The following is a 22,908-nucleotide window of genomic DNA, read 5'->3' on the forward strand; positions in this document are numbered from 1 at the left end:
GTGTGGGGTGAGGAGGTGTGTGGTAAGGGTGAGGAGGTGTGGGGTGAGGAGGTGTGGGGAGGTGTGGGGTGAGGAGGTGTGTGGTAAGGGTGAGGAGGTGTGGGGTGAGGAGATGTGGGGTGAGGGTGAGGAGGTGTGGGGTGAGGAGGTGTGGGGTAAGGGTGAGGAGGTGTGTGGTGAGGAGGTGTGGGGAGGTGTGTGGTGAGGAGGTGTGTGGTGAGGAGGTGTGGGGTAAGGGTGAGGAGGTGTGTGGTGAGGAGGTGTGGGGTGAGGAGGTGTGGGGTGAGGAGGTGTGGGGTAAGGGTGAGGAGGTGTGGGGTGAGGAGGTGTGTGGTGAGGAGGTGTGGGGTGAGGAGGTGTGGGGTAAGGGTGAGGAGGTGTGTGGTGAGGAGGTGTGTGGTGAGGAGGTGTGGGGTAAGGGTGAGGAGGTGTGTGGTGAGGAGGTGTGTGGTGAGAAGGTGTGTGGTGAGGAGGTGTGTGGTGAGGAGGTGTGGGGTGAGGAGGTGTGTGGTAAGGGTGAGGAGGTGTGGGGTGAGGAGGTGTGGGGTAAGGGTGAGGAGGTGTGGGGTGAGGAGGTGTGGGGAGGTGTGGGGTGAGGAGGTGTGGGGTGAGGAGGTGTGTGGTGAGGAGGTGTGTGGTGAGGGGGTGTGGGGTGAGGAGGTGTGTGGTGAGGAGGTGTGTGGTGAGGAGGTGTGTGGTGAGGAGGTGTGGGGTGAGGAGGTGTGTGGTGAGGAGGTGTGTGGTGAGGAGGTGTGTGGTGAGGAGGTGTGGGGTGAGGAGGTGTGTGGTGAGGAGGTGTGTGGTGAGGAGGTGTGTGGTGAGGAGGTGTGTGGTGAGGAGGTGTGGGGTGAGGAGGTGTGGGGTGAGGAGGTGTGTGGTGAGGAGGTGTGTGGTGAGGAGGTGTGGGGAGGTGTGGGGTGAGGAGGTGTGTGGTGAGGAGGTGTGTGGTGAGGAGGTGTGGGGAGGTGTGGGGTGAGGAGGTGTGTGGTGAGGAGGTGTGTGGTGAGGAGGTGTGTGGTGAGGAGGTGTGTGGTGAGGAGGTGTGGGGTGAGGAGGTGTGTGGTGAGGAGGTGTGTGGTGAGGAGGTGTGTGGTGAGGAGGTGTGGGGAGGTGTGTGGTGAGGAGGTGTGTGGTGAGGAGGTGTGGGGAGGTGTGTGGTGAGGAGGTGTGTGGTGAGGAGGTGTGTGGTGAGGAGGTGTGTGGTGAGGAGGTGTGTGGTGAGAAGGTGTGTGGTGAGGAGGTGTGTGGTGAGGAGGTGTGGGGTGAGGAGGTGTGTGGTAAGGGTGAGGAGGTGTGGGGTGAGGAGGTGTGGGGTAAGGGTGAGGAGGTGTGGGGTGAGGAGGTGTGGGGAGGTGTGGGGTGAGGAGGTGTGGGGTGAGGAGGTGTGTGGTGAGGAGGTGTGTGGTGAGGGGGTGTGGGGTGAGGAGGTGTGTGGTGAGGAGGTGTGTGGTGAGGAGGTGTGTGGTGAGGAGGTGTGGGGTGAGGAGGTGTGTGGTGAGGAGGTGTGTGGTGAGGAGGTGTGGGGTGAGGAGGTGTGTGGTGAGGAGGTGTGTGGTGAGGAGGTGTGGGGTGAGGAGGTGTGTGGTGAGGAGGTGTGTGGTGAGGAGGTGTGGGGAGGTGTGGGGTGAGGAGGTGTGTGGTGAGGAGGTGTGTGGTGAGGAGGTGTGGGGAGGTGTGGGGTGAGGAGGTGTGTGGTGAGGAGGTGTGTGGTGAGGAGGTGTGTGGTGAGGAGGTGTGTGGTGAGGAGGTGTGGGGTGAGGAGGTGTGTGGTGAGGAGGTGTGTGGTGAGGAGGTGTGGGGTGAGGAGGTGTGTGGTGAGGAGGTGTGTGGTGAGGAGGTGTGTGGTGAGGAGGTGTGGGGAGGTGTGGTGTGAGGAGGTGTGGGGTAAGGGTGAGGAGGTGTGTGGTGAGGAGGTGTGGGGAGGTGTGGGGTGAGGGGGTGTGTGGTGAGGAGGTGTGTGGTGAGGAGGTGTGTGGTGAGGAGGTGTGGGGAGGTGTGTGGTGAGGGTACCTTGGACGAGCAGGCGTGTGGTGTGGACAGCTTCTCCCTGGGCGCTGAAGGCTCGGCAGGTGTATGCCCCGCGGTCCAGGCGGGTTATGGACAGCACCGTCACACTGCCCTCAGACACCTGCCATCAACAAAGACCCATTACATTATATATTTATTACAGTTAATGATTCATAACATTTAATGACTTAGATACATGATGATACAGAATGATTAACTGTGTGTGTGTGTCCAGCCCCACACAACACCCTCTTTTCCTTCTCGAGAGAGAGAGGGGGAGAGAGAGAGAGAGAGAGAGAGAGAGGGGGAGAGACACAGAGAGAGAGAGGGAGAGAGAGAGAGGGGGAGAGAGAGAGGGAGAGCGAGAAAGAGGGATACTCACAAGACGTTTTACTGTTTGTGTGATTGCACTAGGCAGAGCCTTGGCAAAGCTCTCATACACAAAGAAAGCTGCTCAGTGTGCCTGCTGCAGGGACAGGAGGACAGAGAGCGCTGCTCAGTGTGCCTGCTGCAGGGACAGGAGGACAGAGAGCGCTGCTCAGTGTGTCTGCTGCAGGGACAGGAGGACAGAGAGCGCTGCTCAGTGTGTCTGCTGCAGGGACAGGAGGACAGAGAGCGCTGCTCAGTGTGTCTGCTGCAGGGACAGGAGGACAGAGAGCGCTGCTCAGTGTGCCTGCTGCAGGGACAGGAGGACAGAGAGCGCTGCTCAGTGTGTCTGCTGCAGGGACAGGAGGACAGAGAGCGCTGCTCAGTGTGTCTGCTGCAGGGACAGGAGGACAGAGAGCGCTGCTCAGTGTGTCTGCTGCAGGGACAGGAGGACAGAGAGCGCTGCTCAGTGTGTCTGCTGCAGGGACAGGAGGACAGAGAGCGCTGCTCAGTGTGCCTGCTGCAGGGACAGGAGGACAGAGAGCGCTGCTCAGTGTGTCTGCTGCAGGGACAGGAGGACAGAGAGCGCTGCTCAGTGTGTCTGCTGCAGGGACAGGAGGACAGAGAGCGCTGCTCAGTGTGTCTGCTGCAGGGACAGGAGGACAGAGAGCGCTGCTCAGTGTGTCTGCTGCAGGGACAGGAGGACAGAGGCAGCAGTGGGAGGAGCCCTGCTATATGACTTGTCCCAAAAATCACATTTGAGAGAGTTTGTGAGGCTGACAGAAGGCAGACTATAGGTGTGTTTGACAGAACCTCTCTAGACTATATGTGTGTTATCTGTCTGAAAGCCTCTATGACCACTGACAATCTGTCTCTTTGAAGAAGGGATGAGAAGGTGGAGGGAGGATGGATGAGGAGTAGAGGTGAGGAGAGGTGAGGAGGGGAAGGAGGGGGGAGGATGGATGGATGAGGAGTAGAGGTGAGGAGAGGTGAGGAGGGGAAGGAGGGGGGAGGATGGATGAGGAGTAGAGGTGAGGAGAGGTGAGGAGGGGAAGGAGGGGAGAGGAGGAGTAGAGCAGATAAAACAGAACCAGTTGTATCGGCTTGGGATGAGGACAAAAAGTTTCTCAACCCCCTTCCTAACTGCCCCCCCTTCTCCCTCTCCCACTTCCTCTCTCTAATATCTCTTTCTCGCTCTAATATATCTTCCTCTCTCTAATGTCTCTTCCTCTCTCTAATATCTCTTTCTCTCTCTAATATCTCTTCCTCTCTCTAACATCTCTCTCTCTCTCCATATATCCTCTTTGTTCTCCTTTCCTCACATGCCCCTCACTCTCTCACTGATATCCCAACATCCTCTCTATTCTCTCTTTCACCCTCCCATCCTCTTATCTCCCTCCTCTCTCTCCAGACTGGAGCTTGCTGTGCTAAAGTCCTTAAGAGAACCCTTCACCTCCAGGCCTCAGCCTGAGGAGAGACCGTTTCACCCCGCATCTTCTTCATGCTTTACCTTGACTACTGCATCTCTACAGGCCTCCACAATCCTGCATGTCTACCAGCTCCTAAATGCCAGCCTAAAAGAATGCACGCTGGCAAAAGCTCTACATAAATAGCAACCTTCACAGCTCAAACTGGTCATGATGACACTGCTGAAAGGTTACAATGATCAAGAACAGACTTTCGTATGTGTGCAGATCTAACAAGAGGAAACAGGAGGAAACTAGTTGCCTGAGAGAGAGGGGGAGAGAGAGAGAGAGAGAGAGACACAGAGAGAGACACAGAGACAGAGAGAGAGAAGAGCGAGGAGCGAGAGACACAGAGACAGAGAGAGCAGAGAGAGGAGAGATGCGTGAGGCTTTGCTGCTTAATAATGCAGAGCTGCATCAGCTGAGGAACACACTGTACAGCAGAGGGTTAGCACACAGCACCACAGAGGGGACTGGATCACAGATCCCACAGTGTGTGAGTGAGGGTGTGAGTGTGTGGATTAGGAGTGTAGCAATGCCTATTCTTTTCATGCAGCAACAGCTTCAGCTTCCGTTTATCACAAGTACAGACCACACACACACCCGACTCTCTCTCAAAAGCCCCTCCTCATTAAGAGTGACCTTGGCCTGACAAACACATCACACATCCTGAACCACGTGTTGCCTCCACACTCACATACAAGACATCCAGCCACACAACACACAGCGATAGGATGAATATATGTTTCCCCCCAACCCCCCCCGCCCCACCCTAACAATTTCCCAAAATAAATTATGAAACTTTTCCAGAAACCCCAGATGACAAAGCGTGTCCAGCAGTGTTGCCATGCAACACAAAGAAAAATAATCAACAAGAGGTAAACAGGAAGTGATACGAAACCAGGAAGTGCTAGTGGGAGGTCTCACCTTGTACTTCCTGCTCTCCTGCAGCTCCTGCCCATCCCGCAACCAGGTGACGGAGGGTTTGGGGTTCCCGAAGGCGGAGCAGCTGAGGGCCGCGCTGCCCCCCTCCCTGGCCTCCACGTACTGGGGGGGCGTGTCTGTGAACTGGGGCGGGGCTGGGGGAGACAAGGTTTGAATACACATCATAGGGACCGGACATGTGTCATCAACATGTGTGTGTTACTGTGTGTGTCTGTTACAGTATGTTTCTGTGTTACTGTGTGTGTCTGTTACAGTATGTTTCTGTGTCAGTGTGTGTGTGTGTGTGTTACAGTGTGTTTCTGTGTTAGTGTGTGTGTGTGTTACAGTATGTTTCTGTGTTAGTGTGTGTGTGTTACAGTGTGTTTCTGTGTTAGTGTGTGTGTGTGTTACAGTATGTTTCTGTGTTAGTGTGTGTGTGTGTTACAGTATGTTTCTGTGTTAGTGTGTGTGTGTGTTACAGTGTGTTTCTGTGTTAGTGTGTGTGTGTGTTACAGTATGTTTCTGTGTTACTGTGTGTGTGTTACAGTATGTTTCTGTGTTAGTGTGTGTGTGTGTTACAGTGTGTTTCTGTGTTAGTGTGTGTGTCTGTTACAGTATGTTTCTGTGTTAGTGTGTGTGTGTTACAGTATGTTTCTGTGTTAGTGTGTGTGTCTGTTACAGTATGTTTCTGTGTTAGTGTGTGTGTGTTACAGTGTGTTTCTGTGTTAGTGTGTGTGTGTTACAGTGTGTTTCTGTGTTAGTGTGTGCAGAGAGAGGTTACAGTGTGTTTCTGTGTTAGTGTGTGCAGAGAGAGGTTACAGTGTGTTTCTGTGTTAGTGTGTGCAGAGAGAGGTTACAGTGTGTTTCTGTGTTAGTGTGTGCAGAGAGAGGTTACAGTGTGTTTCTGTGTTAGTGTGTGCAGAGAGAGGTTACAGTGTGTTTCTGTGTTAGTGTGTGCAGAGAGAGGTTACAGTGTGTTTCTGTGTTAGTGTGTGCAGAGAGAGGTTACAGTGTGTTTCTGTGTTAGTGTGTGCAGAGAGAGGTTACAGTGTGTTTCTGTGTTAGTGTGTGCAGAGAGAGGTTACAGTGTGTTTCTGTGTTAGTGTGTGCAGAGAGAGGTTACAGTGTGTTTCTGTGTTAGTGTGTGCAGAGAGAGGTTACAGTGTGTTTCTGTGTTAGTGTGTGCAGAGAGAGGTTACAGTGTGTTTCTGTGTTAGTGTGTGCAGAGAGAGGTTACAGTGTGTTTCTGTGTTAGTGTGTGCAGAGAGAGGTTACAGTGTGTTTCTGTGTTAGTGTGTGCAGAGAGAGGTTACAGTGTGTTTCTGTGTTAGTGTGTGCAGAGAGAGGTTACAGTGTGTTACAGTGTGTTTCTGTGTTAGTGTGTGCAGAGAGAGGTTACAGTGTGTTTCTGTGTTAGTGTGTGCAGAGAGAGGTTACAGTGTGTTTCTGTGTTAGTGTGTGCAGAGAGAGGTTACAGTGTGTTACAGTGTGTTTCTGTGTTAGTGTGTGCAGAGAGAGGTTACAGTGTGTTTCTGTGTTAGTGTGTGCAGAGAGAGGTTACAGTATGTTTCTGTGTTAGTGTGTGCAGAGAGAGGTTACAGTGTGTTTCTGTGTTAGTGTGTGCAGAGAGAGGTTACAGTATGTTTCTGTGTTAGTGTGTGCAGAGAGAGGTTACAGTGTGTTTCTGTGTTAGTGTGTGCAGAGAGAGGTTACAGTGTGTTACAGGGTGTTTCTGTGTTAGTGTGTGCAGAGAGAGGTTACAGTGTGTTACAGTGTGTTTCTGTGTTAGTGTGTGCAGAGAGAGGTTACAGTGTGTTACAGGGTGTTTCTGTGTTAGTGTGTGCAGAGAGAGGTTACAGTGTGTTTCTGTGTTAGTGTGTGCAGAGAGAGGTTACAGTGTGTTTCTGTGTTAGTGTGTGCAGAGAGAGGTTACAGTGTGTTTCTGTGTTAGTGTGTGCAGAGAGAGGTTACAGGGGAACATCCACAGTGGGAGGGTTAGGGTTAGAGAGGTTACAGGAGGTAATAGAGGAGCAGGACAGCTGGGTTTCATGTATGGATTAAAGGTGAAAATGAAATTTCTAAACTTAGCACACCATCTGCTCTTCATCTAGAGGAGAACCTTCCAGATCAGGAACGGCATGCAAGGCTGCAGCTAGTAATGGTTCCCTGGTCTATAAAATACCTTTCATCCCAGTGCAGCTCCCACTGCCCTGGCCAGACCAGAGGTAAGTAGACGCATTTACCCCCCCGGGGCACAGCTGTCTGATGTTCAGGTAGAACAAACACCTGGCCCTCCATAAAAGCAGCCAATTAGAAGCCTTCAGCCGGCCGTCCTATCATCCGTCTCGCCCCACGGCCAGCAGTAAGCCTTTGAAGAGATTACCTCCATCCCCACCCTAACCCCAGCCATATGGGGGGATAGGAGTTTATGAATGCAGATTAGGGAGAATGGACGGCATGTAACTAAGCCACCCTGGGCAGCTCTCACCTGATTCTGATCCAGAAGCAGAATCAGTCTGTACTAGGAGGCCAAAAAAACAGCCCAGTGTAGTTCCGAGCAGGATTGCTCTGGATTGATCTGGTGGGGATAATGTCACGACAACGGCTCTCTGTATCTTCAATCTGATGTGTCTGCACAAGGACTGCTGCCTGCCTGCCTGCCTGCCTGCCTGCCTGCCTGTCTGCCTGTCTGCCTGCCTGTCTGCCTGTCTGCCTGTCTGTCTGTCTGTCTGTCTGTCTGCCTGTCTGCCTGTCTGCCTGTCTGCCTGTCTGCCTGTCTGCCTGTCTGTCTGCCTGGACAGTTCCACATCCACAGACATACAGCGTTGTTGTTCCATGTCTGTAGGAACATCCTCACACCCTGGCGCTGCGGGAGGTTTCCCCACAACAGAAACAGCAGCAGAATGACATGGTTAGTGTGAGAGAGTGAATCAGCAGAGCCTGGCTACGACAGGAGTGTGTGAGACTTCCCAGGGCTGGGTGAACCAGCTGGGTGAAAGGAGAGTGAAAGGAGATGGGCTATAATAAGCTTTAGTGGCTGGATGCCATGCATACGTATGCAACACACACACACACTGAAAGAAACACACACACAAGCAGGTGAGATCTAATTGGCAGAAAAAAGGAGTCAGCTCTTGGCAAACAGCCCGTTCAACCTTCATCAAAGCGCACACACACACACACACGAAAGCATGCACACACACACATCTATCTTCCAACAACCAGTGGGTATTGGATTTCTTTCTTAAGATCAGTCTCTCCTCCTCAGCCCAGCAGTGACACAGCACAACGGAAGTTCAGAACAGAAAGATTCCACACGCTATCCTGCCCAGAACCAGATAATCCATCCTGTGATACGATCATGTTCCATAGGTACCCTGCTAGAAGGTTTTCAATGGCTCACTAACCATACCTGAGTTGTGTCATCAGTGTGTGAGTGTGTTAAACAGCGAGCCATGTGAACATGCTGGGAGAGGTGTGTGAGGACTGGGGTTGAGAAACAGTACTGTTGAGAAACCCTTGTGTGTGTGTGTGTGTGTGCGTGCGCGTGTGTGTGTGTGCGTGTGCGTGTGTGTCAGACTGACCGGTGACAGTGAGGTGCACCCAGCTGCCGTTGTGGAAGGTGTCGTACTGCTGCTCCAGCATCAGGACACGGCACTCGTACCAGCCCTGGTCCTCAGAGCGCACCGCCGCCACGCGCAGCGACGACTTCCCCTGCAGGGTGGCCCTGCCTGGGGGGAGAACATGGGGAAAACAGCTCCTATGATATCAGTTGGACAGCTGCAGGAGAGGATTCTATTTTATACCCTTAGTTGGCAGAGGGTCGCTGCTGTCACCAAATCATTGTTGAGTTTGCTAAACTTCACTGGATTGGAATGAACAACGGTGTTAAACAGAAGTTCCATGTCAGGTAAAAAATATGAAGAATCCTAATTAAGAACACGATGCTCCAGAGATGATGGGGGAGGTCAGAGGTCGTCCCAGTCAGGACTTCCTGAGAAGCAGGAGGAGTAACCCTGGTTACATGCTCCAGGTCCTGTGACTGCCCCTCAGTGCTGGACAGCAGCTGAGATGGGAGGTCCAAATCCCTCTAATCACCCCGGGGGGTTGAACTACGGCTCAGATCAAGAGCTGCTTTAACTCTTTACAGGTCAAGCCGCCAAAGGGGGGATTTATGATTTTGCACTGGGAAAATCTGGCAACCGCTCATAACAGATGGCAGGGTAATGATATCGGCAAAACAAAAGGCTTTCAGGGCGCCGACCCACAACATCAACGTTTTCCAAATAGTCTCTGCCTCATTACTCTCTCCCCTGAGTGAGAGGGTTCTGACTCCTGACTGACTTGTTGGACTGGTCTATCAGTCAGGTGATCAGACAGGGGGGTGTTCTCTATCAGTCAGGTGATCAGACAGGGGGGTGTTCTCTATCAGTCAGGTGATCAGACAGGGGGGTGTTCTCTATCAGTCAGGTGATCAGACAGGGGGGTGTTCTCTATCAGTCAGGTGATCAGACAGGGGGAAGCAGAGCTTTCTGTGGGTGTACCCTAAAAGGCTAAAGTGTGTGTGTCCTGCCTAAGGCCATAACTCTGTTAGCACACAGGCTAACTAGACAACAGATGACAAAGATCTCCCTCTCTCCCTTTCTCTCCCCCTCTCTCTCTCTCCCTCTCTCTCTCTCTTTCCCCCTCCCTCCCTCTCTCTCTTTCTCTCTCCTCCCATCCCTTCCTCTTTCCTCCCTCCTCCCATCCCTTCCCATTCTTTCTCCTCTCCTCAATCCAGGGCAATAATGTGCATCTAATGTTTTACATCCAATTTTATGGAAAACTGAACGTAAGCTAAAAGTTTTAATGGAAGGACAGGATACAGAGGATTTATTTTCTTTGACAAACTTTGGTGATGCGAGTTGTTAAATGTCACCTGAGATGTTAGGGGCTGATAAGAGAGCTTCCCAGTTGAGGCGAACAAACTCGATACAAGAGGAAAACTGGGTCACAGCTTTACCAGCTCCAGAGGAGAGCTTCAGGAGACGACTCTCACGGGGGTGAGAGGGGGCTGGAGAAGTGGGGCGGGGGGGCAGCACAGGGACCGGAGGGTGAACACCCAGGCAGGATGGACACACAGGCTGCTGAGGTGAGTCCTGAGGACAGGGCTTCTGGCTGCTAGTCTGGCTGTGTCCTGTAAACTGTGAAGTTCAGATCATAAGGAACAAAGACCTCCACTGACAGGCCGCTCGCTGTTTCCACAGGAAGTGCATCTCTGATCCAGACACGGTCGGCTCTGCCTCCACAGCTGCTTAGAAGTCACACATGCGCCTGTATACAAACAGGAAGCGACCCTGACCCCTGACCCCTGATCCCTGACCCTGATCAAGTTCCTCTGTGTTCTGCTCCAGCTGTGTTGCCGTGGCGGTCCGTGGAAAGGGGCAGGTCGCCCAGGCAAGGTCAAACGAACAGAGGGCCAGTTGTGCAGCCAGCGCTGCACTCGGGAGGAAACAGATACGATCATGGCTGTCCATCTCACAGAGAACTGGTACATGTCATGTGTAGAGAGTGTTGAATCAGGGTTGGAGAGCAGAGGATCACCAGACATAGACACAACATAAAGAAATGGCTCCAACTACAAGACGAGAGCTACGATACACCTGCTGTTTCCACAACTAACTACAGCTAGTCCACGCTCAAATCTTCAGATCGGTACAGCAGAATAATCATTACCTATAAACAATGCCCGATGCTTTGCTTTGATTGCATGTTCTTTTCACTCTCATACAGTATAAACTAGTAATTCAGTTAACTGGTGTTGTAGAATGGGACAACAAAACAGGAATTAGAAAGAGGTTCAGAACAGTTACTGTCGATACACACAGATAATGTGTATGTACTGTAGATACACACATATAATGTGTCTGTGCTGTAACTAAATCCTCATTTAAAGATTGAGATATAACAGACAAAACTGCTTCTTCAGTTCCTGAGGTAGAAATCTCCAGCTCCTCATTTACATTCACTGCAAAACCAACTATTAAAATTGCATACCCTGCCCTTGGCAACATCTGATAAACTCAGACTGTTCTGGTTGGCCTTTGTAAAACTGACATGCTCTTTCATTATAGGAAGTCCTTTCTGTCATCCTTCCTTGTCACGTCTGTAATTTCCCCGCTGTGTTAAAATCACCTGAGTGTGATGTCCACCGGGCTCACCCACATTCCGTCTGGCCCTGCGTTCCAACAGTGTGTCCACCGGGCTCACCCCCATTCCGTCTGGCCCTGCGTTCCAACAGTGTGTCCACCGGGCTCACCCACATTCTGTCTGGCCCTGCGTTCCAACAGTGTGTCCACCGGGCTCACCCACATTCCGTCTGGCCCTGCGTTCCAACAGTGTGTCCACCGGGCTCACCCACATTCCGTCTGGCCCTGCGTTCCAACAGTGTGTCCACCGGGCTCACCCACATTCCGTCTGGCCCACAGTTCCATTCCAGTCTATTCTACAGCAGTCAATCACTGTGTATGGAGGATGTGTTTCTGGATGAAGCTGTGCGTGTAGGGAGTTCTGCTGTGATGCCTTCAACATCCCCCTCGCCTGTATCTGATGCAGACAGCTGCTAATCTATTAAGTGGCGCCTCAACAAATAGGGATTATAGAAGGCTAATTATACTGTGAACGGCATGCTAACAGCACCATGAAGCTAGTGGAAATTGTGGCCTATACTTGGGGCTAGATTACATTTCAGATTGTCTGAGACGATGTATAGTAGTCATTTCATACAGGCAGGGAGTTTTGATCTTCAGTCAAATGCTCTAACCACTGAGCTGCCCCCTGTGCTTCCACAGGATCAAGTCAAGAACGTCATTTTGAATCTGTGTCACACAGCGAGGAGAGAAGGCACAAAACCCAGCTGTATCAAAATGTGGATGTTGTTGTTGTCACCTGCGTATTCTGGGTCGACATGAGGAGGGTAGAAGCGGAAGCTGATGAAGAAGGGGATGGGCACTCCGAAACGGAACCACTCCACCACGTAGGGCTGTCCGTTCAGAGGCTGGGCCACATCACAGCCCAGGACCACGTTGTCTCCGGCGCGCGATGTCACAAACTGGGGCTGCGCCTGCACACCGTGGGCACCTGAGGCGGGACAGGACGGTTACACACTAACACATATATATCAACACAGCTCATTTCAAAGTGTTGATTTTACTTGTTGACTGTGAATTAAGACAGGAGACTTCTGACAGAAGCTAAAACAGAACCTCTCGCTGGCCTGTCTTCCCAGGCTAGCCTATTTGAGCAGATATTGATCATCTGCTAATTCATGCATGGCTTGCCTTTACAACCGGAAACCCAACGTGCTAGCATTTTACCAGTCAATACTGATGATCCAGTCGTTCCTGCTCACCCGCTGTCTAACAGAGATGTCACTGGGTGTCCCTCAGTGGTGATGACCCACTGACAGCCACTGTCACTACAAAGGGAATTCATCTGAGCACTCTACATCTGTATTGACGGGGCACGCTTCAATGGATTCATGTCACCAGGGTGCCATTTGGGGTTCTCTGTCCAGTATCGGGATCTCTATAGTAAAGAGCAGTAAGGGCTAGCCTACACACATGGCACTCAGCAGTAAGGGCTAGCCTACACACATGGCACTGAGCAGTAAGGGCTAGCCTACACACATGGCACTGAGCAGTAAGGGCTAGCCTACACACATGGCACTCAGCAGTAAGGGCTAGCCTACACACATGGCACTGAGCAGTAAGGGCTAGCCTACACACATGGCACTGAGCAGTAAGGGCTAGCCTACACACATGGCACTCAGCAGTAAGGGCTAGCCTACACACATGGCACAAAATCAACCTTTTTGTCCACCGGCCAAATGGCTAGTGAATGTTTAAAATTTACCAGACATTCAATAGATTTCCATTGTATATTTGTTACAGAGAGTGTCCTGATTTCATGAGTAACCCCACTGGGAGCTTTCAAGTGTGTTGTGAGCCATTGATCCCAAACAGCATGAAAAGCTGTGTTCACCTTGGTTTGGGGTCAAAATTAAATAACTTGATTCAATTAAATACCAGACTTTGCACAAAACACTGGATGATTAGATAATCATCTAATTAAGCTTATTTTGCCTAAATCCACAAGTCAGACGAAAGCAAACAAGCTTCACGGCTGAGAACCAGAGAGGAAAATGTATTTCCAACGGCACTGTGACACACCTAGCCTAGCACATACACCTAGCCTAGCACATACACCTAGCCTAACACATGCACCTAGCCTAGCACATACACCTAGCCTAGCACATACACCTAGCCTAACACATGCACCTAGCCTAGCACATACACCTAGCCTAGCACATGCACCTAGCCTAGCACATGCACCTGGCCTAGCACATACACCTAGCCTAGCACATACACCTAGCCTAGCACATACACCTAGCCTAGCACATGCACCTGGCCTAGCACATACAACTAGCCTAGCACATACACCTAGCCTAGCACATGCACCTGGCCTAGCACATACACCTAGCCTAGCACATACACCTAGCCTAGCACATGCACCTGGCCTAGCACATACACCTAGCCTAGCACATACACCTAGCCTAGCACATACACCTAACATGGCTCATACACCTAGCCTAGAGCATACACCTAGCCTAGTAAATGTAAATAAGTAGAAATGATGGCCCCTGTGCTTAGGATGAATACCAACTGCTCATATGTTGTTGTTGACTTGACAGACAACTATCAACCAACCAAACATCATGGTAGCTTGAGAACGTAATGAAGCCCTGGCAGGAGGACGAGACTTGACCTAGATATGTTTCTCCTCTCCACAACCAGAAGCACAGCCTGTCTGAGCACACAGCCTCTCTGAGCACAGCCTCTCTGAGCACAGCCTCTCTGAGCACAGCCTCTCTGAGCACAGCCTCTCTGAGCACACAGCCTCTCTGAGCACAGCCTCTCTGAGCACAGCCTCTCTGAGCACAGCCTCTCTGAGCACAGCCTCTCTGAGCACGGCCTCTCTGAGCACAGCCTCTCTGAGCACACAGCCTCTCTGAGCACGGCCTCTCTGAGCACAGCCTCTCTGAGCACAGCCTCTCTGAGCACAGCCTCTCTGAGCACGGCCTCTCTGAGCACAGCCTCTCTGAGCACAGCCTCTCTGAGCACACAGCCTCTCTGAGCACACAGCGTTAGAGATGTCGTTATGCCACTACATACATAATGTTATTTAAAAAAAATAGAATATAAGTATGCAATGGCATAACTACATCTCTGACGTTGATAACAAACCAAACCGTTTAAAAATCGGTTGAAGATTGAGCAAGTTATAGTCATTTAAAAAGTACATGTAGCATCAACACAATGTTATGGGTGAACGAGTTGACTGTAGCAAGATGGCCGCCATGTGCGGACGTTCTAGACTCCGCCGTAAGACATCTAGTCTTTAAATATATCTATGGTTCCACAGGCCAGCATCATGCTCTGGTGCTGGGTGTTCCACAGGCCAGCATCATGCTCTGGTGCTGGGTGTTCCACAGGCCAGCATCACTGCTCTGGTGCTGGGTGTTCCACAGGCCAGCATCACTGCTCTGGTGCTGGGTGTTCCACAGGCCAGCATCACTGCTCTGGTGCTGGGTGTTCCACAGGCCAGCATCACTGCTCTGGTGCTGGGTGTTCCACAGGCCAGCATCACTGCTCTGGTGCTGGGTGTTCCACAGGCCAGCATCACTGCTGCTTCACACAACCACAGGTCCAAACACAGAGACCCTAGTCTGTAAAGTGTAACCGTGACGTCGAACCCACACACTGCTGCGGGCTGTCTACCAGTGGCTCAGAAGGTGGAACCTTTATAACTGTTTGATGATAAGTAACGGATGCTTAATGTGACACTAATCGTTTACACAATGGTCGTATATTTAATATTTTATAATGAATTCCAATAAACATCACCTGAGAGTATTATTTCCAACTTATAGTCAAGGTATATTTTAGGGGTTTACTGAGGAATGAACTCATCAAGGTTTAGGGTTATTACTACCCTGCTGGTGGTCGCTGTATTTCACGGGGAACCCAACAGTCCCTGTAACGACAGCTCAAGAGGTCTGCGGCTCAAGGATACGCCTGCGCTCTGCTGGTCACGCTCCTTGATAGAGCCGTAATAGAGAGTCTGTCTCCACTCCATGAAGGTCAGGGTGAGGGAGAGAGAGATGCAGGCTGGGGGGAGAGATGCAGGCTGGGGGGAGAGAGATGCAGGCTGGGGGGAGAGATGCAGGCTGGAGGGAGAGATGCATGCTGGAGGGGGAGAGAGAGATGCAGGCTCGAGGGAGAGATGCAGGCTCGAGGGAGAGATGCAGGCTGGAGAGAGAGATGCAGGCTGGAGAGAGAGATGCAGGCTGGGGGGAGAGAGAGATGCAGGCTGGGGGGAGAGAGAGATGCAGGCTGGGGGGAGAGAGAGATGCAGGCTGGGGGAGAGAGAGAAGCAGGCTGGAGGGAGAGAGAGATGCAGGCTGGAGAGAGAGATGCAGGCTGGGGGGAGAGAGAGATGCAGGCTGGGGGGAGAGAGAGATGCAGGCTGGAGAGAGAGAAGCAGGCTGGAGGGAGAGAGAGATGCAGGCTGGAGAGAGAGATGCAGGCTGGGGAGGCTGAACAGACCCAGTGACCTGCAGCCTGACTCACTAACCCCTCTCCTCCCCTCTCCATCACTGCCAATCACCCGTGCAAACCCAGTCGATGTGTCCTGATGGTGTCGTGTGCCAGCCTGACTGACACCTTGCAGATGCTTCCTCAGCCAACTCTCTCCCCCACCAGCCAGGACAGACGACCTGCTAACCTCACAACTGCACAGATAAAGCCATTCTCTGAAATGAGATGATATAACATGATTGGATCTATGGGGGACGAAGGACACAGGTCCCATATAGTCTGTAGGATGTTGACCGTGTCCAATCCTCTTAGTGTGGCCAGGAGGAAGCTATCACTATCTCTTATCGCTCTCTAACTGGACACTGTGAAGGCTCGCGGCAACAACTCCTCTTTACTAAGGCCCTGGCCGTAGAAGATAGTGATGAGATTACGGAGAGAGGTGGTTGTATTTTTCTAAAATAATGTATTTTATACATTAAAGTGTATAACATTGTATGTATGGAAGGTTGTGGTTGAAAGTTGTGTTGCCAAAACAAGATCAATGTAAACATTCACATCCCTCTGGAACCCTCCCATAGCAAGCTTCACCTGTGTAACACAGTAACTAACCCCTAAACCATAGTGAAGTGACCAGTTCCTATGTAATAACTATAGTGCTGTTACTCTAGGTATTGCTATGTAATGTGTGTACATGGTAGTTAATGTAAATTGTTGCCCATGTTTGCAACACAATGTTGAAATCAAAACAATAAATGTAGCCATGTAAATGTATTATAAGTCATACATTTTCAACAGAACTGAGGTGTTTGGCTACAATATGTGTAGTGCAATATTTAGCAGATCCCACCTAAAGAGCTGGTAAAGGGGTAGAGCTTCTCAACTCAGCATGGTGGTGGGAATTCTTAGCTACTGTTAAACAAACACAAAAAGCAGCACTGGTCCTCTCATCGTACAGTACAGCCATCCAAAGGTTTCTGTTTCCTTGGAGGTAATACATCTCTCTATTTATACCTGACAGTTATTCCCTGCTCAGCTCCTTCTACCTGTCCACCAGGTGACCCCAATACACAGTCTGACGGTGCATTCTGCACAGCGTAAAACACCCTCCTCTGGAAACACCAAACGCTCTTTGTGCAGTGGAATATCCACAAAAGATTTATTCTCTTTCCTCTCCCTCTCTGCTCTCTCAACATCACGATCTGCATGCACTCTCTCCCTCTCTGTCTCCCTCTCTGTCTCCCTCTCTGTCTCTCTCTCTGTCCCCCTCTCCAGACTACTTGTCCCCCAGATAACTCAGAGCCCTATGAGGTCTGTCCTGGTTGGTTCACAGGGACACCTCCCGTGTGACAGACAGGCTCATATGTCCACCAGCCGAGCCACTCTGCTGCAAGGAGGGAGTGTGTCCAGAGAGACGCGCTGCTATCAGTACTGCCAGAGCATGCAGACTGTGTATAAACTATGCAAGATATTGCAGCAGTATCATGTTTGGCTCACTTGCATTCACATGACACTGCTTGAGCAACTGAAAAGGTATATGTCCGACAGTCAGCATAGGAATGATAAGGAGGGGAAAGATCTAAGTAAGGAGTCCAGGTTAGATACTTTGGTTTAGCAAAGAACCAGCATCTACTTCTGAAACCTTAGTTTAACCTTTGGCCAATAAGAGAAGATATATACCTATGCAGGTCAAGATAAGAGAGAGGGGAAGAGAGAGGGGAAGAGAGAGGGGAGGATGGAGGCAGGGGAGGAGAGAGGGGAGGATGGAGGCAGGGGAGGAGAGAGGGGAGGATGGAGGGCAGGGGAGGAGAGGAGAGAGGGGAGGATGGAGGCAGGGGAGGAGAGGAGAGAGGGGAGGATGGAGGCAGGGGAGGAGAGAGGGGAGGATGGAGGCAGGGGAGGAGAGAGGGGAGGATGGAGGCAGGGCTTGAAATTAATGGCGTAAATAAACTTTTTTTCATATAATTATTTTTTTAATCTAGAACTTTAAAAACACACCTCGGGCTAAACTGCCACACAGTCAACAGCAGAACAGGACTTTACTGCTGGAGGTGTCACAGTCAACAGCAGAACAGGACTTTACTGCTGGAGGTGTCACAGTCAACAGCAGAACAGGACTTTACTGCTGGAGGTGTCACAGCAGACTTGGGCAGGTTCTATCAGCATGATCTCTCTGATGTGTGCTAACGAGGTCAGCTGTGGAGCTGTGGCCACTCCCAAAATGCCAAATCACCCTCGACAACCATTGATATTCTAGGCAGCATAGCGCCTGTTCTGTATTCCCCTCTGCAGCGGGGGGTGTGGGGGGGGGACTTTAAGGTGACTGAGTGTGACAAAAGAGGAGACACGAGAACACAACACTCTCAGAGTGAAGATCCAGCACCAGACTACACTAACCTCACACTGAGGGTACACACTTGGACACACACACACACTGAGGGTACAAACCTGAACACACACACTGAGGGTACACACCTGGACACACACACACACACACACTGAGGGTACACACCTGGACACACACACACACACACACTGAGGGTACACACCTGGACACACACACACACTGAGAGGGTACACAGGAAGTTGCAAGGTGAGGAAGTCCTTTTCCTGCTGAGACTTGGCTGATGGCCCTACCAGAGGACGCTGAGGTACACACACAGGGCAAGAACACACATTGCCTCTAACACAGCCTCTAACACAGCCTCTAACACAGCCTCTAACACTGCCTATAACACTGCCTATAACACTGCCTATAACATTGACTCTTAACACTGCCATCTGCACTGAGACCCAAAACCACTCTCAGGTTTGTTTCCACATCATTACAGCAAAATGAACAGTGTTCTGTCTTTCAGATGAACACTTTGTGGTCAAAATGAGACAGCAGGAATGAACATGCAGTGGGAGGACTTCTGTGTTGCAACACACTGACCTTCCCACCCCCCTAAAGCTGTATGGAGCAGCATAATGCCAGGGGTCCACGACACTGACGTCTACATATGGGCCATCTTCACAGATGTTCATCATTGTCTCCAGCTAAGAGACGCCCTGGGAAGCAGTTTAACTGCTGGCTCCATTCAACATGGAGGATGGGGTCATCAGAACAGGGACACACTAGTGTCTGATGTCTGACATTGGTCAGAACACCAGACACATTACTGCTACTTAATGGAACTATACTTTGGATAAACAAAGTTCTTTGTATTCATCTCCAACTAAATGTTGCTGTTTTTTTTTTATGATCTTACAGCTTTGGTCCATAATTCACAGAAAAAGGAGATGGACACAAGGTCATATTCTCCTGTTTTACAGTCAGAAACAGAACTGCACATTCAGCAGGAGCACCACGTGATCCTAAACTGGTCTGATCTGCGCTCCATTATCTGCCCACGCCTCCTCTTCTTATTCAGATGACCTCGAGGTATGTGAGAAGCACACCCTTACAGTATGAGCTATTACACTGTACCATTCTGAGAAGAGAAAACACACACATCTCTGCTAGCAGCCAACCAGTCTGAGGGTGAGAGAGAGCAAGCTGTAGGAAGAGCAGCTCAGCGCAGACAGGAAGCTGCTCTTTGAAGTGCTGAGAGCAGGGAAATGGAATCTGGGCCACGTCGGGAGATGAGATGCTGTTTCCTTGTTCAACATCTTCCAGAGAGGAGCTGAAACACCAGCTCATGTAATGAAGAGGGATACAACAGCTATGCACTGATATTCAGTCCTCTGAGATATTAGACTAAATTACGTTTTAGAATTGTTTTTGTCAAACAAATCTTAAGAATGATTCAATCACAATGGAATGGATCTAAACCTTAATGCAGAACATCGCATACTTACACACAATCAAACCTTAGAAATCTAAGAAACCAGATAATATCCACACAATTATTGTACTTTATACAGTACTAACCTTGGCATTTAGATGAATCCAAAGTACATTACACATGTTCAAATACGTCAGAATGTTCACACACGCCTTTACAAGCCACCAGAGCCGTAGAGAGAAAGGGTTTCTTCAACTGAGCGTCTAAGCTAGGTGCTAGCTAGCATGACATCTCTCAGTACTTTAAACTAACAACGTTAAATGTACTAGATGGTAGAAAATGAGCTTAGATGCTACAACTATTTTGCTACTGCCAGTCAACTGTGATAAAATTTAAAAAGATTAAACTTGGTGCAAATTTAACTTATTACCTTTGAGTGTTGTCATAAAGCTGTTTCTCAACGATGCGGCTGTTTTGTTTGGAACTTTTCTGTGGCCATATTAGAAAAAAAAAGTCTAATTGAAGCCAATGGAGTTAGAGCTAGAGTTGGGCTATATGCACACAACAGTGATATGTATTTCCGGGAGAAAATAGGCCAGGTCTAGAACTTCTGATGAAGTTAGAAACATGACTTTTAATAACCAGAACAGTTTACCTGTAGTTATTTCTCTCTTTACCCTACACAGATTGTGAGGCTTCTCGCTTTTTTTCATCGACCGATAACAGGTCGCCCTCGCAGAGATCTCTCCCGTTTCCAGATTTTTGTTAGAAACTTGAGAAAGACATGTTACATTACATTATCCATAGGGAACAAATATCACAGACCAATTATTTATGTGTTAACATGAACGACTAGCAAGCAAGCATCGAGTACACACTGACCCCCCTATCCCTAACACACACACACACTGACCCCCCTATCCCTAACACACACACTGACCCCCCTATCCCTAACACACACACACTGACCCCCCTATCCCTAACACACACACACACTGACCCCCCTATCCCTAACACACACACTGACCCCCCTATCCCTAACACACACACACTGACCCCCCTATCCCTAACACACACACACTGACCCCCCTATCCCTAACACACACACACTGACCCCCCTATCCCTAACACACACACTGACCCCACAGAGTCCTGTCCTCCACAGAGACCTGTCCTCCACAGAGACCTGTCCTCCACAGAGTCCTGTCCTCCACAGAGTCCTGTCCTCCACAGAGTCCTGTCCTCCACAGAGTCCTGTCCTCCACAGAGACCTGTCCTCCACAGAGTCCTGTCCTCCACAGAGTCCTGTCCTCCACAGAGTCCTGTCCTCCACAGAGTCCTGTCCTCCACAGAGACCTGTCCTCCACAGAGTCCTGTCCTCCACAGAGTCCTGTCCTCCACAGAGACCTGTCCTCCACAGAGTCCTGTCCTCCACAGAGTCCTGTCCTCCACAGAGACCTGTCCTCCACAGAGTCCTGTCCTCCACAGAGTCCTGTCCTCCACAGAGACCTGTCCTCCACAGAGTCCTGTCCTCCACAGAGTCCTGTCCTCCACAGAGTCCTGTCCTCCACAGAGTCCTGTCCTCCACAGAGACCTGTCCTCCACAGAGTCCTGTCCTCCACAGAGTCCTGTCCTCCACAGAGTCCTGTCCTCCACAGAGTCCTGTCCTCCACAGAGACCTGTCCTCCACAGAGACCTGTCCTCCACAGAGTCCTGTCCTCCACAGAGACCTGTCCTCCACAGAGTCCTGTCCTCCACAGAGTCCTGTCCTCCACAGAGTCCTGTCCTCCACAGAGTCCTGTCCTCCACAGAGACCTGTCCTCCACAGAGTCCTGTCCTCCACAGAGTCCTGTCCTCCACAGAGACCTGTCCTCCACAGAGTCCTGTCCTCCACAGAGTCCTGTCCTCCACAGAGTCCTGTCCTCCACAGAGACCTGTCCTCCACAGAGTCCTGTCCTCCACAGAGTCCTGTCCTCCACAGAGTCCTGTCCTCCACAGAGTCCTGTCCTCCACAGAGACCTGTCCTCCACAGAGTCCTGTCCTCCACAGAGACCTGTCCTCCACAGAGACCTGTCCTCCAAAGTCCTCAGAGCTGCTGGCTGTCAGTGAGGGGCACCATCACACACACCTCACTGGGTGAACATGGAGGTTACAACCCAGGATGATGCTTCTACATGGATGACTACTAGACAATTATACTGACAGTAGAATAACAGCATTCCTTACCTATCATTTCCTGATACAAATTCAACTAGAATGATAGAATGACTGTACAGTAATGGGAAGATTGCTTATACGTGTACATCAAAAAGGATAATATACGTTAATGAACGCTATTTAAATCTTTCACATTTTCATATTGATTGCTGCAATTCTCCACTTCCACCTCATAGCACTCCACCTAGTGGACAAAGGCGGGGCTGCGGGGCTAATTAAGTCCACAGGTTAAGGTAATAATCGATTTTTTTTAATCAATATTGTTCTTTTTACAAACATTGACAAGATACATATGTACAACAACTTTTTTTCATGTGATCTAAGTGAAAGTACTATGCATATTTAAATTCAACCTACAACCAGTATGCCTGGAAAAGAACACTTTACGGTTTGCATGGAAGAACGTGTCGTGTCTGTTCGAATTAGAAACCGTTTCATTTCACCTGGACTCAAATTGCTTATCATCTAACTATCACGTTGAAAGACATTAATAATAAATACATGTAATTCCACCTTAAACATTAGCTCTGTCGGCGCGTAATGTTACAGATGCTGGAGAAGATATTATTGGTGACATCCCTAATATTTAAGTTTGTGGCTCAACAGTCTACAGGTGCTCGAACTGTTAATAATAAAAGAGTTATATAATAAAGTCTTCAAGTAAAACAAGCCAAAAAGTGTGTAGCTACATTTGGTCATAAAACTTGAACACAGCCAAATATTGCACTTCAACTCACCTTGAGCTGCCGTTCCTCGGGTGCTGAATACACTTGCTATCAAAGTGGCCACATACCAAATCATAGTACTATTGCCAACCAGAAATAAACCTCATCATATCTCAAAGTGCCCTTTTCAATAAACCTGTCATTGCCGAGCTCCCAGGACGAGAACGCTGCTGGTATCCTCTTTTTCATGCCCCGTACACTTTTCTCCGGCTCTTCCCTTCTTTCTTTCCCTCCCCTACTCTCCTCTCGCCGCCTCTCTCGCTGAGACAGAGCGCCTGCACCTCTCAACTGAAAGACGGCAGCGCTAGATAGCACGCGAAACCAAGCCTGACAATTTAGCTGCTGGGTCTGCCTCCGCACTCCTTTCATTGGCGGATGTGGGTGGATTAGGGGCGTGGATTGGTTTGATTCCCGTCGCTCTGATGAAAGTACCGCTCGAGCCCGGTTTCAAGGTGAGTTGGAGCGCAGATTGCACGGAGCCGCAGTATCATGCGCATTAACCTAAAGACGAGCTGGCGTCTTCCACGATTCACCTCTACTGAAGAAGCGCCCAAAATCAACCAACGGTTAGGATCCTAAAACATGTTCTAAACCGTATCCTGAATATCATGACACATTGCCTAGATACATGAAATTTTTAACTACATGAATAGATCGAAACCGGACTCAAGATCGGATCCTACAATACCTACTATACAGTGTTGTCACTAACAATAACTGTTGATAAATTAGAATAATAAATCATGTTCTGTCAGGAATTACTATATGTTTTCTATAATTACAGTCTCGATGGCAGTTAGCT

At 50.0% G+C, this 22,908-nt stretch overlaps 1 protein-coding gene across 1 annotated transcript in view; it reads right to left on the reverse strand.

Moving 5' to 3' along the window:
* Positions 1–22,182, reverse strand: part of igsf9bb (immunoglobulin superfamily, member 9Bb) — a 49,563-nt gene extending 27,381 nt beyond the window's left edge. Inside the window, 5 exon segments of the mRNA XM_067228570.1 lie at positions 2,011–2,128; positions 4,767–4,918; positions 8,348–8,494; positions 11,691–11,882; positions 22,119–22,182. Coding sequence (XP_067084671.1) covers positions 2,011–2,128; positions 4,767–4,918; positions 8,348–8,494; positions 11,691–11,882; positions 22,119–22,182 — 673 coding nt within the window.
* Between the last annotated feature and the right edge of the window lie 726 nt (positions 22,183–22,908).

This window comes from Osmerus mordax, chromosome 25 (assembly GCF_038355195.1).
Source record: "Osmerus mordax isolate fOsmMor3 chromosome 25, fOsmMor3.pri, whole genome shotgun sequence".
Lineage (NCBI taxonomy): Eukaryota > Metazoa > Chordata > Actinopteri > Osmeriformes > Osmeridae > Osmerus > Osmerus mordax.